The sequence below is a fragment of the Mixophyes fleayi genome, chromosome 11 (genome assembly GCF_038048845.1).
Source record: "Mixophyes fleayi isolate aMixFle1 chromosome 11, aMixFle1.hap1, whole genome shotgun sequence".
Taxonomy (NCBI): domain Eukaryota; kingdom Metazoa; phylum Chordata; class Amphibia; order Anura; family Limnodynastidae; genus Mixophyes; species Mixophyes fleayi.
In genome coordinates, this window is record NC_134412.1 from 10,536,042 (window position 1) to 10,552,638 (window position 16,597).

Here is a 16,597-nt window from a genome sequence, read left to right on the forward strand (position 1 = left end):
AGTATTCCTATGCCTACTTGTGAAAACAAAGAGCTATACTATATTGTAAGTTAAAACATGTTTATGGGTATTTCTAGGAATCCCTTCAAGTGTTTTTCTTATCACTGTTCCTGGTATTGCCATTTGCACCAGGTGGTAGTAATGAGTAGGCTCTCCTTCCACACACAAAATAAAATCCTCTAGGAAGTATATATGACATTCATAAATCCTATTGCTATTCCTGCATCCATCCATCTACCTAGGTCTGTATATTGTGCAAAATTAAATTTCCTATTGAAAGGTGGTCAGTATTATTCCACCTATAGGTCATGTTATAATCAAATGAAAGAGGGTCATTATTTTTCTCAGATGCCCAAAACCAAATGTTAACTTGTGCGCAATTGGAGTGGCCTACCTTTTTTTCTTTTAATCTGACATCTGTAATGACATTTTGAAATGTATATCTATATTCTTTCCCCACTGGGCTCTTAAATAGTCCACAGATGCTAGATATCCTTAAGGTCACTGCTAGTGTAATATATTGATTTTGTAATGCATACGTTAGAGTAGAGTTCCTGAATTGGATTAAGCCATTGTTAACCATAATTTCTTCCAGTGCTACAGGAATGCTATATAATGAAATACCCCTTTCTGTAAAGGTAGGTAGATGAGAACACACCAAACAGTCAGTTTGATTAGTCCATGCTGCAGAAGCAACCACCATTGCTGTAATTTGACCAACAAATTGCATCTTCATGGGTAGAAAGTACTCTTTTCCATCTTATGTGGTGATACATACACTGGGGCATTATTATGGCCTCCGTGCCAAAGGATAGTATGGTCACTGGGGATTGGGCTTTAATCAGACTTGTTAGCCTCTCCCTTTTGTTCTTTTATTATCCTCTTTCAATGCGATGTGTGTGGATCCAAGTGTCTTTACCTTCTACCTTTACGGCTGTAGACTTAGTCAGTAGTATCTGGTATGGTCCGTCCCATCTCAAGTCGAGGTATCCTTTCCTCAGGACCTTTTTAAGGAGGACCAGATCTCCAAAATGCAAATTATGACAATGCACATCTGGTTCATTGGGGAGGGGGTCGACAACCTTTTTATGATTGAAGACAAGAGTGATTTGTAACTCCTTTATATACTTTACTAACAAGTCTTGTCCGATTTGAAGAGACACTTGTTCTGGGATTATGGGATTCAGTTCAATGTTACCTGGTCTTTCAAACAGGGTTTCATAGGGTAATAATTTAGTTGCACCTCTAGGAATTGTTCTTAAAGAGCAAAGCACTAAGGGTAAGGCAGCAGGCCAAGGCAAGCCTGTTTGCTTCTGGACCTTTGCAAACTTGTATTTTATAGTTCCAATCTATCTTTCAACCTTACCACTGGTGGTAGTCATTATTGCAACTACTAAAATTGCGACAAGAATTAAAGCGACATTAAAATGCCAAATTTTGCAATCCAGACATGTAAAAAATAGAGACTTACTAAAATAGTTTCAGAAAACATTTCCAGCAAGGTTGCTATAAACAATTTTAAGAAAATGGAGGATTGTGGGGATTTTGACATGGCCACACTCGTTTTTACCATGATTGACAGATGGCACCTTATGATTTTATTACCTAAAACTGCGTAAATATGGATCAATACCTGGGAACATACAGGGGCATATTCAATTCCGATCCCGATCCACGGTAATGCGCGTTACCGCCTAAAATGCGCACTACTGCCGGTAATACGGTACCGCAATAATGCGGATTTTCGTGAATTGAATATGCCCCACAGAGTCTTTCTTGTAGTTCTTTCAAGATATATGAAAACCCATTGTTACTATGTTGTCTTAAGTATTTTATTGATATTTTATTAGTGTAATCATTATGCTGTTGTTTGCATTTATAAAAAAGAACATTTGTTTTGCTTAAAAATAGCCAGGTGGGTCCCTTCTCATCAAGTGTGATTAAATCAGCAGAAGCAATGCAGGAATGGAGGCATAGGGCTAGATTTACTAAGCTGCGGGTTTGAAAAAGTGGGGATGTTGCCTATAGCAACCAATCAGATTCTAGCTTTCATTTATTTAGTGCATTCTACAAAATGACAGCTAGAATCTGATTGGTTGCTATAGGCAACATCTCCACTTTTTCAAACCCGCAGCTTAGTAAATCTAGCCCATAGTGTTCTACCAATATTTTGGTTAACTGCCCTATCAGACCTTGATATGCAAGGACGGGGACATCTTGGCTCTGCTCTCAAACCCAGACTTAGTGGCAACAACTAGCACCTTTTATTTACAACCATTGCAAGATGGAGGATGAAAACAGGTGTGCGGGATCAATGGGGCATATTAGATTGAGCAAAAGCTATAGCTCCATCAGCCAGAACCAAGATCTTAGGCTATTTGGCATATGAGCTTATAACCTACACAAGGATACATGGAACTATTCCCTGCAACACATACCTTTGTTTGACAAGGTTGTATGGTTTGTCAGCGGCTGCTACAATCATTTTTTAACCAAAACCCGAAAGGTATATTGTGGACATTGTTGCTGATTTTCTGTGGACTCATCTGACTGTGTAATTGCTGGAATCTTATCCAACTCCGTAAACTACCGTAATAAATTGAACTCATTTGCGCTATTTCCGTTTGCCCCGAGTGCATCAGGACAGATGGTCATTCAAACCCTCAGAATTGTGACAATATTCATTTAAAATGAAGTACAAGTTTGTATTTACCTGGTCTTATTGCACACCACACAAACCTGAATGTTTAGTTGTGGTTGGAATTTTTTTTAATGTGTATTCAGAGGTTATTTCTGATGACAATGGGCCTGATTCATTAAGGAAAGTAAGCAAAAAAAGGAGTAACTTTGCAGCTTGGATAAACCATGTTGCATAAGGGCAGATTGATAGTTGGGGTAGGGCATGTCCCAGATCAATTTAAAGTTTCAGTGTAAAAACAAAGCATGTACTTGTGTTTTACATGAAAAACTAGCCAGGATTTTTCCTTATGTGCAAAATAATAAACTAAGTTTCACCCCTTGAATTGTAACATGGTTTGTCTGGGAGAAAATGTGTTACTTTCCTTAAGGAATCAGGCCCAATGTGTTTTTAGACCTTTCTACTTGGCCCCATATTCTAATATAGCATCAGTGTCATATTATAAATGACTCACTAAACAAACATAAAAATGACACCATATAACTTGTTATGAAAACCATTTAACACTTTAGCTTTTTCTGGTGTTGCCCATAGCAACCAATTATGCGCTTTCATTTTTAAAACTGTACCGATTTTCACACAGACCTATAATGGAAAAGGATTTGGGAGTGCTCGTAGACAGTAGACTTAGCAATAGTGCTCAATGTCAAGCAGCAGCTGCAAGGTCAAACAAAGTATTGGCATGCATAAAAAGGGGCATAGATGCAAGGGAAGACAGTGTAATTTTGCCACTGTATAAATCGTTGGTAAGACCTCATCTTGAATATGCAGTACAGTGCTGGGCACCACTCTATAAAAAAGATAATTTGGAACTAGAAAGGGTTCAGAGAAGGGCGACAAAATTGATAAAGGGTATGGAGTCATTAAGTTATGAGGAAAGGTTAGCCAGTTTAGGCATGTTTACTTTAGAAAAGAGGCGTCTAAGGGGAGATATGATTACTATGTACAAATACATTAGGGGTCAATACGGAGAGCTTTCATGGGAACTTTTTACCCCAAGGACCATACACAGGACACGTGGTCATCCCCTAAGGTTAGAGGAGAGGAAATTTCACAACCAGCATAGGAAGGGGTTCTTTACAGTAAGGGCAGTCAAGATATGGAATTCATTGCCAGGGAAGGTTGTGATGGCAGATTCAATAGATATGTTTAAGAAAGGGTTAGACAAATTTTTAGCGGAAAGGTGTATCCAGGGATATGACCGTTAATTTAAAATAAAGGATAGTAGTGGATATAGGGTAAAAATTGGATTGCAATATTGAGTCTGGGGGGATTTTCAAAATTGAAACAGATTGGCGGTTGCTTACTCTGGATCAATTTCAAATATAAGTGCAGGATCGCAGGAGATCCAAAATAGGTTGAACTTGATGGACTGGTGTCTTTTTTCAACCTCATCAACTATGTTACTATGTTACTATGTATGTTACTTAAAGTCTGTCACTTATGGCTTATGAAAATAAATATTTACCTAAGGAATGAAGGGTAATAGTCCTATTCTGCAGCTCATATGCATTCAGCCTGCTTCCTTCTGCTATTCCTGGATAATATCGATCTCTATCTGCTCCTCTCACAGGGTTTATCCTCAGGCTGCAGCTGCCTCCAGGTACCAGTGAGGTTCGCCTTATGTAGTCATTTCTTACTGATGAGTATGTTTTGCTGTTAAAAACCTCGTTATTATATGTATTCCTATATAAATACCATACAGCACTGGATAGTTTAAACTGTGTGGCTGGTGAATATGTGCAGGGGATCTCCACACAGGAACCAATCAGAGCTACTATTTCAGTTGGGAACTCCCATTTCTGACACCAAAAACCTTCCTGAAAGCCTGAAAGATACAATGATTATATTATTAGATTTATCCTATTATATTTATTCCCATTATATTTACGTAGTTATTTTGAAATTTGAATTGATCTTACCTTGGAACAGGGCGATAATAAGAATCATTGTAACAGTCATCGTGCTATTCAGTGTCTGAAATTGTAATTCTGGATGTGGTTAAATTTCCTGTAAGTTAAAACAAAAAGACACCAACTGTAAATATACTAATTTGTACAAAAGGTTCTATTTGCATTTCCATCCACTCGTTTTCTATAAATGGTAATATACCAATTGGAATGCAAGCTACTGGGGATTGCACTGTGACATCATAAGGATGCCAAAATCCATCAGCTTAATTTATTTAATTTTTTAAGTAAAAAGAGGGGGCAAGAGATTTGTGGCAACTCCAGGGCGTGTCGTCTGTAATTGTCTTGTTCTCTACTTTGATAAGAGAGTGGTAGTTGTGTTCTGATTATGGACTGTGCCAGTATCTTTATATATATATATACAAGTTAACCTGTGCATGATACTCATGCATTCTGGTCAAATCAAGCTACTTAAGGTGTTAAAAAGGTTCTTGTCATGCATTTGTCATGCATTTGAGCCCAGGCCTCCTCAGGGGACGAGCGTTACTTCCCGACGTAAGCGCCCTTTTTTAACGTGGTTTTGTCCACATGTCACCACCTCATCATTTTTCTCCATCACCTCATCCTTCATCTTTATCGCCACATCTATCCAGATGTCTATCCAGACACAGGGATCTCTCTCAGCGGTCCTGAGTATCACACTCCTCTCGCTCTGTCACCCCCGGCAACCACCAACCACTCCCCACTGTCACCCCCGGCAACCACCAACCACTCCCAACTGTCACTTCTCCTTCAAGAAATATATATTTTTTTAAAATCTTTATAAACACTTTTAACAATTAACAAATTAAATTAACAAATTAAAAACATCTTAGTATACCAAATTTCAGCCCTTTCTGAGTTTTTTTTTCCACACACACTAAGAATTTAGTAGGTCAGTGTATAACTTCGCCCAGCAGGTGGCGCTGCAGCTTGTTTTTTTTTCCACACACAGACACACGCCACTGGGCTTTTATATAGTATATATATATATATATATATATATATAAAACAAAACAAACAGAGATGGAGAGCGCTCATAGTGTAATACTTTCCAACACCATGCAGCATAGAGTAATTCATAAGAAAACTGTGTGCAATTAGAACATCACTTCAACATCACCAACCATGGATGACCTGGAAAGGAAGAGCATCCCAGAAAAAGTGGACATACATAAGTAGAACCTTCTAAAAATGTATTTATTGCACAGGTGGTTTAAAAACCCTTACAATATTAAAATAAATATTAAAAAAATCACTTATTTGAACACTTGTGTGCTGATCACTGTCCTATGTGAAGCAACGCACTTTCTGGCTCTGTTTGTTTTGTTATTTTTAGATGACTCCTTTGCCTGAAGAGATTGGGCCGGAGTAGCTGCTATTTGATTTGGAGACTTCATATCTGGAGCACTTTTAATGGAACTCTTTGTCTAATATATATATATATATATATATATATATATATATATATTTGTATATATATACACACACACACATACATTTTAGAAGAGATTCTCATATTGGTTTTATGGTACTTCAAATTGAAGCATCTATATCTATTATTCTATGAGAAACATCATAAGAACCATCCTTAAAAGAACCAAATTCTCATTAAAATTATAGACTAGTTGATTGACGCTAGCAAGCATTAAACATTTAAATAAATGAACTCTTAGATAAGGCAGTACTTGTCTTCTGCTAAGTAAGAAAAGTCAATCAATCCAAAGTAAAAAGTTTTATCTTGAGCTGAAATGTTATATGAAGGTCCGTCTTGGCTCAGAATGAAAGTCTGGAGACGTTCAAAACGTGACCAGCTGTCGTGATGATTTATGATCCGTTATCTTGACTGTACTCTAGTTGAGTCATGATTAGTAGAGTAGAACGCTCATCATTGTCATATGCATTTTCAATTCACCCTTTCGACGAGAGAGGCCATACGTCAAATGCACTTAAAATCATGTGTATGTGTGAATGTCATGTACTTACCCCACTCAGGGTTAAGCCTTCTATATATCCAGCCAATAATATCCACAGGGAGGGTCCTAAGTTTCTCTATATATTTCCCCCCATTGGATGCTGGGTCTCTTTGTTTCCTGCACCGAATACCTCCCTCCCACCCTGTGAATGTTATGATTGTTATTAACCCTTTTAAATTCCCAATCACAGAGGAGGCACAGAAGGTGGGGGAGTGCTGCAGTCAGCAGCTAGTGCAGATGGTGCTACCACTGATTGGCCACAGGTCACAGCCACTTTTGAAGCAACCAAACTCGGTCCTTTTCTGTGGAGGTCCCCTGGACCTGCTTTGTGTGGGCACATCATTGTCGAATCCAGAAGGGGTGTAGTCACTCTGATGTCAGAATTTAACACCGGGCCTATCGTAAAATGATTATATACTGGGACCAGTGATGTAATGGCAATCTGACCTTCCACTGTTTGGTTTTTCCAATTATTTTGGTGCTCTCGCTGCCACCAGATATATATAGCTTTATATTTAAATAAAACTGTGAGCCTTTGCCAAATTTAAACCTGGGTATGTGTGTTTATTTATGCTATGAAACACATTAAGATAAATATGAACATATGAAGGAGGTTGGGTACATGAAAAGAGGAATATCAACACTATGCAGCTTTTGTCTTCTGTGTTTGTGAATTGCTTGTGTAGGACACCCAAAGGCAGATACATTGATACATTTATTGAGCAGGTCCTCTTATGGAATTGCTTTATTAAGATTTGAAATGCAGTGTCTACATGTGATCAGATGTCTTAGAACAGTGATGGGCAACATTATATTGATCAGGAGAGTCAAAATTGACCATTGGTTCCAATAAGTGACTGCCCATGACCTTTGCAGAAAAGCATGAAACCACATTATGAGATCAGAAAAACATGAAGTGTTATCAAAACCCATTCAATTTATCATTCTATGACCAGCTGTTAAGAAGACCTGCTATATATCTGTGTTAATGCACAACATTCACTCTGCGACATCAGAATCAATAGGAAGAAGAACCAAAAGAAAAAATGAATTTCATCATAAGGATCCCTTTGAGGATTCCATGCAGTCCCCAGGCTGCCTGCTGTCCATTGCTGTCAGGAAGATTTTTGCCATTCCATGTTAGATTAATGTACTTTACAAAGACAAATGCTTAGGAACTGTGAGGCAAGATGGTTGCCAGGAGGACACATACTATTAGAGCTCCTGTTGGCAGAAACTACATCTGCTAGCACTAGGGATTCCTGCTGCTTCCAGCTTGGTGTACCCTCTGTACTTCTCTGAGCCAAAGAATGGCTTTATCGGGTCCTGGGCTGTGAACACCAGCTAAGATTGACACAGACATAGAGCGGCGGTGCAGAGTCTAAGTTACTACCTGTATTCACCAGATTTCTATTTAGCTTTGTAAAGTAACCAGGCCACGGTCCATCAAACTGGCCCTTAGCTTGGTAGGTGGGGTACTACCGTAAGTAACTCTGAAGGCAGAATTGTCAGACAAGCCAAGGTCATAAGGATGCAGGTTAAACAAACAGAATCAGTAAGCAGAGGAATAGCCAGGAAAAGCAAAGATCAAAACCATTCTGACAGCGCGGTACAGAGTCAGGATCCAAGTATCATGAAAGCAGGCACAAGCCGGGCCAGTAATTAGAAATCAAGCTGTAAACAGGATAACATGCTTAGAAGCTGAGAACAGCAAAACTGATAATCTGGCAGGGAATGACAGGCAGAGCAGGTTTATATACTGCTTAGGATTTCAAATCCCCGTCTCTGGGATGTCAGCGATCGCCTGATTGCATTTCAGTGAACTTGCATCAGCTGTGCTTGCCTTGCTGTGAAGAGATAGGTACTGAGTGCTGCATCTAAATGCAGTATTGACCGACTCCCAGTCCAACAGAAGTATCCCAGGTTTATTTCCTGACATATTGTGCTGCTTGCGGCCTCACTGCTCTCTACGTCCAACACCACGTGACAAGTTGCAAGAGCAAACTCAAATTGTCATGTAAATCTTGTCCTAGCCCCAGATCTGGACTAACATAGACCATATACACTAAGGGCGTGCCAATGCAGATATGGCAGATTCTAGTCCAAGGTTTCTCAAGAACTCTTGGTTTCAACCATAGCATTTAAACCACAAGGCAGGTGTAAGTGCCGACTGATCGTGATGACTGACACAACATAGTATTTGTTTTAAGAAAATACATGTATGTATGCCACTAGCTAGAACAGAACATGCGTATTCAATTAAGATAGACTATAAAAATGCATTGTATGTACAGTATGCACTGAAGGCATCATGATTTATGTAATGGTAAAAATATATATATTACCTTTTTTTTACTGTCCACATTTTTTATATTAATTATTATAGCGTTATGAGTCGTTCTTATATTTTTTCATGTTATTTTGTACATATACTGCAGTCTGCTCTGTCTGTATGACATGTGTCTAGTAACGATTAGGCAGAGCGTACTTACACCAGATTGAAATCAAAATATATCTTGTATAAGGACGAAACTAGTTCTGTGCACTTTTTAAACCACAACTTGCATGCAAGTTGCATTCGGACTTGAAATCAGGCCCACAATGTTTAGTTGCAGAGTCAAATGTGCATTTTAAAGATTTCATTAGATGTAAACAGTGAAAAAGACATTAAAGACTTCTGTTACAGATATACGATTAATATCACTCCTGTGTTAAATAGATAAACTTAATCCCACTTTAATCACAAATGACGGTGATTTTTATTAATTGTCTCACTCCTGTCACAACATCTTAGATCTAAGTTAAATGCTCAGGGTCTCCCTGGTTGTCTTAACAGCTGATCTTGTAGACAAACCCGCTGACTTTGTACTAGGATCGGATTTAGATATTTGTGCACCTCCTGCACACGCTGCTCAGAACAAAGACATAGGGCTAGATTAACTAAGCTGCGGGTTTGCAAAAGTGGGGATGTTGCCAATAGCAACCAATCAGATTCTAACTATCATTTTGTAGAAGGTACTTAATAAATGAAAGCTAGAATCTGATTGGTTGCTATAGGCAACATCCCCACTTTTTCAAACCCGCAGCTTAGTAAATCTGGCCCATAACATCTGTCAGCACAATGATTTACACAATATAAAATAACTTTGCTCAATTCTAATATCATAATTTTGAGATCCAATGTGCTCAACCCAACTAGACTCTTACCAACCTCTTATGAAGGCATAGCCCATCACTCTGTAGACATTACTGACTTAAAACCTAGGGTTGAGTTATCAGATATTCCTATAGAGAATGTTACAATTTGGAAGGAAAGGAAGTTCTTAACTCCCACAGGTACTTCAAAATAGTATGTATGTTGAACAACTTCATAATGAAGTTTTGCAATGATCACATGCATAGCTCATGCAAAAAAGATGATTCAATTTCCTTAGAAAATGACAGAACTGGTTTAACTACAAAACCTTACAAAACCTTCAAATACTATTTTTACACACACAGTTTTAAAATGTATTTACACAATCTATCAAGCATTAAATAAGTATGTAACTCCCCAGAACAAAATCTGTGGTTAAAATCAAAAGCTCTCCAGATATTCAGGGCCTGATTCATCAAAGCATGTATCTGTTGATTTGGAGCACATCGTATACAAAATCACTCTGCGCGTGGCCAGAACAGGACCATTCTAGTAACATACAAAGCTGTCAACAAAATTGAACCGACATACATCTCCTCACTTGTCTCAAAATATCTCCCAACCCGACACCTCCGTTCTGCACAAGATCTGCGTCTCTCTTCCACTCTCATCACATCCTCCCATTCCCGGTTACAGGACTTTATTTGGGCTGCACCCACTTTGTGGAATTCCCTCCCTCGCACAGTAAGACTTTCCTTTAATCTTCAAACCTTCAAGCGTTCTCTGAAAACCCAGCTCTTCAGGGAAGCTTATTATATTCCTCAACCACCATCTTAATCTCAATACTCAATACTTTTACCTTTGCATTCTAGCTGGTCCAGTGTGCAATATGATGCCCTTGTGTTTCAAACTCCCATTGTCCTATAGATTGTAAGCTTGCAAGCAGGGTTCTCTTACCTCTCTGTCTGTATGTATTACCCAGTATTGTTTTATTAATGTTTGTTCCCAATTACAAAGTGCTACAGAATTTGCTGGCGCTATATAAATAAATGTTGATGATGATAATACACCAGTAAGCGCAGCCTTGTCCGCTCCATCTTCGTACGCAAAGGACACTTACTACAGCCTATGATTTCAGGGAGGGAACTGGGCGGGGCTGGGGCGTTCTCTCATAGCCAATTTCCAGTAAGGGCGTGCCACGCTCTAGCGCACGCAGCCACATCCGAATCGAGCTCTGGGCATCTCAAAGTTACTTGTTTTTCTGCCGTATCTCTTACACCAGCTATAGGTCTAGTCTAAGCCCTGATCAGTACTGATGCCTGTGCTTGGTTACAATCTTTCGTTCGACCTCCTCAGACAATTTTCTGTCTTTCTTTCTTTTCCATGCTCATTGAAGTGCACACAGTGACACAAAACAGGAGAACAAGTCATTTTCTCTATTCAAGCTTGTTTAACGAGTCATTTTTATTTTTATATTGCAGGCACCTGCTACTCACCACAGATGATCTCAGTTCTGCTTGAAATCTAATTATTTCTAACCACTTTAAAAAGGTGCCAATAATTTTGTCTCACTCATTTATGGAATAAGCTCTACTTTCATAGATGTGTCTGCTTTCTGTGTTTTATTCCACTGCATACCAAGGTGGATGCCAAAATATTTCTTTACTTCAACCATTTTCTGGAATACAATGTGTGTTATTGGAAAGAATACAGAGGTGTCAATACTTTATGGACATTACCATAAAGGAATGTGGAAAATGAAAATACTGAAGTATTCTCCTTTAAGACAAATTACAGGATCCAGTTTGTTACATGGCACTGCCACCCGCACCCCTTCGTATAAGTCTACAGAGATAGTGCAACACGATCTGAGCATTGACCTCACAGCATCATAGACTAGGGGCTAGATTTACTAAACTGCGGGTTTGGAAAAGTAGAGATGTTGCCTATAGCAACCAATCAGATTCTAGCTTTCATTTATTTAGTACATTCTACAAAATGACAGCTAGAATCTGATTGGTTGCTATAGGCAACATCTCCACTTTTCCAAACCCGCAGTTTAGTAAATATACCCCTAGATCTCTCTGTCTGCCTCAAAAGTACTCAAGCAATCTATATATGACATAAAAGAAAGATTACCTTTAATTTTCCTCCAGTCACAGCAGAAAAACTTTTTAGTAAATCCTACTCAAACAATATGATGAGGTTTGAAGTCCAGTGAATATTAGCAATGTGTTTTTATTATACTAAAAGTATATGTCAATTGTAGACGTTATGACATTATGACTTTGGTGAACATTGGTAAATATGAACTTGGTAAATATTCTGAACATTCTAAACTCAAGTACATAATACATTGATTTAACTGAAATGCTACTTTACAATCACTTTTAACCTGAGATGTAATTTGTATTTTATAACAATGGCAATGTAAAACATTAGTTTCTATACTAAAGTAAACTGAAACAAATAATATATTGAACCAATAATTATATATTTTGTATAGCTAGTCTCTATTTTTTCAGCCATTATGTTAAAACATAGTTGCGGAATATGTGTGTTTTGTAAAATAAACCGACAACCTGATAACTTCCTAATGTTCATAGCAGGTACAGAATAAAATGTGTGTGTTACAAAGCCACATAGGTTTCTGACTTCTCACATTTATGTCCAAAGTCTGCTTTCTAATAAGGTCTGGCAAAAAAATTTTGAAGACACTGCGGATCGCATAAGATTGTACGCTCCTTTGAGCAGGGCTCTCCTACCCAGGGCCGGTGCTAGGGTCCACGGCGCCCTAGGCATTTTTAAAAAAGCGGCGCCCCCCCCAGTCAAAAATCGCCGCCCCCCTTCCCGCAAAAATCGCCGCCCTCCTCCCTCCGCTCTCCTTACCTTGTCTCACCACCGCCGCCTCTCTGCTCCGTCTCCTCCCCTCCACTCACTGACACTAGTAAGTGGAGGGGAGGAGACGGAGCAGAGAGGCAGCGGTGGTGACAAAATAGCCTCTTCCCCCCTCCCCGTGCATCTGATGCTGTGCGGCGGCCATGACAGGTATGGTCAGCGGTCGCCGCACAGTTTTAAAGTCTTTTATTATTCTGTGGCGCCCTCCAGAGCCCGGCGCCCTAGGCAAGTGCCTAACCTTGCCTAATGGGAGCGCAGGGCCTGCTCCTACCTCCTGTTTGCATCACTTTTAACTGCGCTCTCCAGCTACTCAGCTCTCCTCCTCTCACTCCCTCTGCCCTCTGTCTCCTCTCGCTTCTCTCCGCTCCGCTCAGTGACTCTTTACCTGTCATCCATGCCCACCCTCTTGGGCCATAGTTACCTGCCTGTACTCCCTTTTCCCCTCTTTCCCTCTCTTTCTTGCTGTGCCTGAGCCCCCAGAGTTTTAGTGCTTACTGTTACTTGTACTGTGTTGTTTCACTTTGTACTGTGCCATTGTTTGTCCTTGTACAGCGCTACGGATACTTTGTGGCGCCCTATAAATAAAAATTAATAATAATAATAAAATAGATAAACACATTGGGCCATATTTGGAGTGAGACACACGCCCGTTTGCAGAGCGCATCTTGCAATTTCTCTGCATGCTCAGAGAACAAACGTACACAGCAGCCGCAATTGAGAACAGCAAATATTTGGCACTTGTGACTCCTAACGACTGAAGAGGTGGGATGGGTGAAGGACGAGGCGTTTTAGCGTAGGCCAGGTAAGGGTGTGTTTGAGCAATTGGGTACCAATTCAGACTGGGACATAACCAGAAAAAGGAAAAGGTGCAGTGGCGCACGCAGGGGGAGGTTTCTAGGTCTCCAGAAACCCCTCCCCTCCGCTAACAAAAGTGCCCTACATAGCGGCACTGTACTATACAGCAGCCGCGGCGCTGTCAAAAAAGCATGCGCGGCAGCCCTCTAGCTTTTTTTTTCTTTTTTTTTTGGAGGTGGAGGGGGAATTCCTCCTGAAAAATCCTCAGTGCGCCCCTGAGGTGTTCAGCGGCAGGTGTAAGTAGTGGATGACGATGATCACACAAACTTACAAACCTGCTTGTAAATAGAGGTATTTGAATGATTTGCAGATCCTTATTGAGACTGTAGTAATCCCTTGGCCATAGATTACAATTTTCCGAGCGTATTGTAACAAAGATCTTTTTATATTTTGACGTATGCATTTCCAGAATTTGTTCCTCCCCTATATGATAAGTTATTTATGATTATTTAGAATTTAATTGATACTTTGGAGCAATTTCATTCATTACACGTGAAATAAAAGTTTTTTGTACACGTTCAGAAGTTGGACAGCGATGTGTCTGTAGATAAACGGATGCATCTGCTACTCAGTCAGACTTGGAAGCATCTTCAGATCTAAATACGTACATACGCATACACTTATCTGCAACTTTTTCAATCACAAGATACGCTTATGCGTGTGTTCCGCTCAGGACAATTGTGTGCAATTTTCTACAGTTGGCGCAATTTGTCATAAAATAACTGCTGTCATTATTATCATTTTTATAGTGTTAAAATATATATTCAGTAGGCTGCAGAGAATATATTCATTCACATCCTCCCTGTTCCACTGGAGCTTACAATCTAAGTTCCCTGCCACAGGCAAACAAACACAAAGGACATTTTCAAGCAAGTTAACCTGTCAGTATATTTTAGACTGTGAGAGGAAGTTGGAGCCCCCAGAGGGAAACCCACAAAAATATAAGCATTTGATTTACTGGTTCAAATTAAATCAAAATCTAGCTTGGCATCAGCACTAACCACTCTGTCACTGTGCCAAGCTTTAGAAAGACAGTACTCACATTGTGAGATATAAACATCAGTAAGTTTAAATTGGCTTCTGTGGAGTCTATTTATTAGATAGATAATTTGCTAGCAGATAAGTACCATATGATACATAGGTTTCAATTCTTTACATTTCAAATATAAAATTAAATTGACCAAATACTTACATGTCTTGTTTGTCTGTTCTTATGGTTGTTAGATTTTAGGAACAAGAAATTGGAGTTCAAGTTACGCAAAATCACTTGTATATTATGGAGAAGTAACTCCTTGTCACTTCCTTAAAAGAGTGACATCCTCTTTTGTAAATTGAGATGATTTAAGATAGGGATTAAAAAATAGCTAATGGATGGTTTATATTAGAGATGAGCGCACTCAGATTTCCTGAATCCGAGCCCACCCGAACGTTGCCGATGTCGGATCTCGAGATACTCGGATCCTATAAATTCCCCGCTAGTCACCGCCATCTTCACTCGGGCATTGATCAGGGTAGAGGGAGGGTGTGTTAGGTGGTCCTTTGTCCTGGTAGATCTCGTGCTGTGCTGTTTAGTTCTGTGCTGTGCTGTGCTGTGCTGTGCTGTGTTCTGCAGTATCAGTCCAGTGGTGCTGTGTGCTGTGCTCTGTCAATTTTGAGTTCAGTGGTGCTGCTGGGTCCTGTGCTGTGTCCTGTTCAGTCCAGTGGTCATGTGTCCTGTGCTCTGTGCTTCTAAGGGCATAGTTATTTCCCCAATATTCCCAAGTGTTTAAAAAATTTACAAAAAAGTTATAAAAAAAAATACAAAAAACTAATTTAAAAAAAATGTAATTACAACAAAATTTGAAAAACCAATCCTGCAGTATAAGCCCATTGGTACTGCAATATTACCAAGTTCACACATTCAGCAGTAAAAGTCCAGTGGTACTGCTGCAATATTACAAAGTTCCCACATTCTGCAGTATCAGTCCAGTGGTGCTGTGTGCTGTGCTCTGTCAATTTTGAGTTCAGTGGTGCTGCTGGGTCCTGTGTGCTGTGTCCTATTCAGTCCAGTGGTCCTGTGTCCTGTGCTCTGTGCTTCTAACTAAGGGCATAGTTCTTTCCCCAATATTCCCAAGTGTTTAAAAAATTAAAAAAAAGTTATAAAAAAAATTCCAAAAACTAATTACATTTTTTTTTAATTACAACAAAATTTGCAAAACCAATCCTGCAGTATAAGCCCATTGGTACTGCAATATTACCAAGTTCACACATTCTGCAGTATCTTGTGCTACATATAATGGAGAGCAAAAATTTGGAGGATAAAGTAGGAAAGATCAAGACCCACTTCCTTCTAATGCTGAAGCTGCTGCCACTAGTCATGACATAGACGATGAAATGCCATCAACGTCGTCTTCCAAGCCCGATGCCTAATCTCCTAGTACAGGGCATGTAAAATCCAAAAAGCCCAAGTTCTCAAAAAAATAGCAAAAAGAGAAACTTAAAATCATCTGAGGAGAAACGTAAAGTTGGCAATATGCCATTTACGACACGTAGTGGCAAGGAACGGCTTAGGCCCTGGCCCGTGTTCATGACTAGTGGTCCATCTTCACCCAAGGATCTTAGCCCTCCTCCTCCCCCCCCCCCCTACAAAAAATTGAAGAGAGTTATGCTGTCAGCAACAAAACAGCAAACAACTCTGCCTTCTAAAGAGAAATTATCACAAATCCCCAAGGCGAGTCCAAGGGTGTAGGTGGTTGTCAAGCCTGACCTTCCCATCACTGTACGGGAAGAGGTGGCTTGGGAGGAGGCTATTGATGATGTAGCTGGCGCTGTGGAGGAACTTGATGATGAGGATGGTGATGTGGTTATTGAAAATGAGGCACCAGGGGGGGTCTGGAGTTATTTTTATCCAAATCCGGACAACCAATGTATGGCCATATGTAGCTTATGTGAAGCTCAAATAAGCAGGGGTAAGGATCTTGCCCACCTAGGGACATCCTCCCATTATACGTCACCTGAATAACCTTCATAGTTCAGTGGTTAGTTCAGGAACGGGGCCTAGGACCGTCATCGGTACAGGGACACCTAAATCCTGTGGTCCAGTTGG

At 39.8% G+C, this 16,597-nt stretch overlaps 1 protein-coding gene across 2 annotated transcripts in view; it reads right to left on the minus strand.

Annotated features, from left to right (window-relative positions):
* LOC142106866 (B-cell receptor CD22-like) overlaps positions 1–14,770 on the minus strand; it is a 48,346-nt gene extending 33,576 nt beyond the window's left edge. For both annotated transcript variants that reach the window (XM_075189906.1, XM_075189904.1), the window contains exons 1-3: positions 14,705–14,770; positions 4,621–4,708; positions 4,167–4,526 (exon numbers count right to left, since the gene is read on the minus strand). In XM_075189906.1, the coding sequence (XP_075046007.1) occupies positions 4,167–4,526; positions 4,621–4,660 (400 nt within the window). In that variant the 5' untranslated portion in view covers positions 4,661–4,708; positions 14,705–14,770. The remainder of the gene's footprint in view (positions 1–4,166; positions 4,527–4,620; positions 4,709–14,704) is intronic.
* Between the last annotated feature and the right edge of the window lie 1,827 nt (positions 14,771–16,597).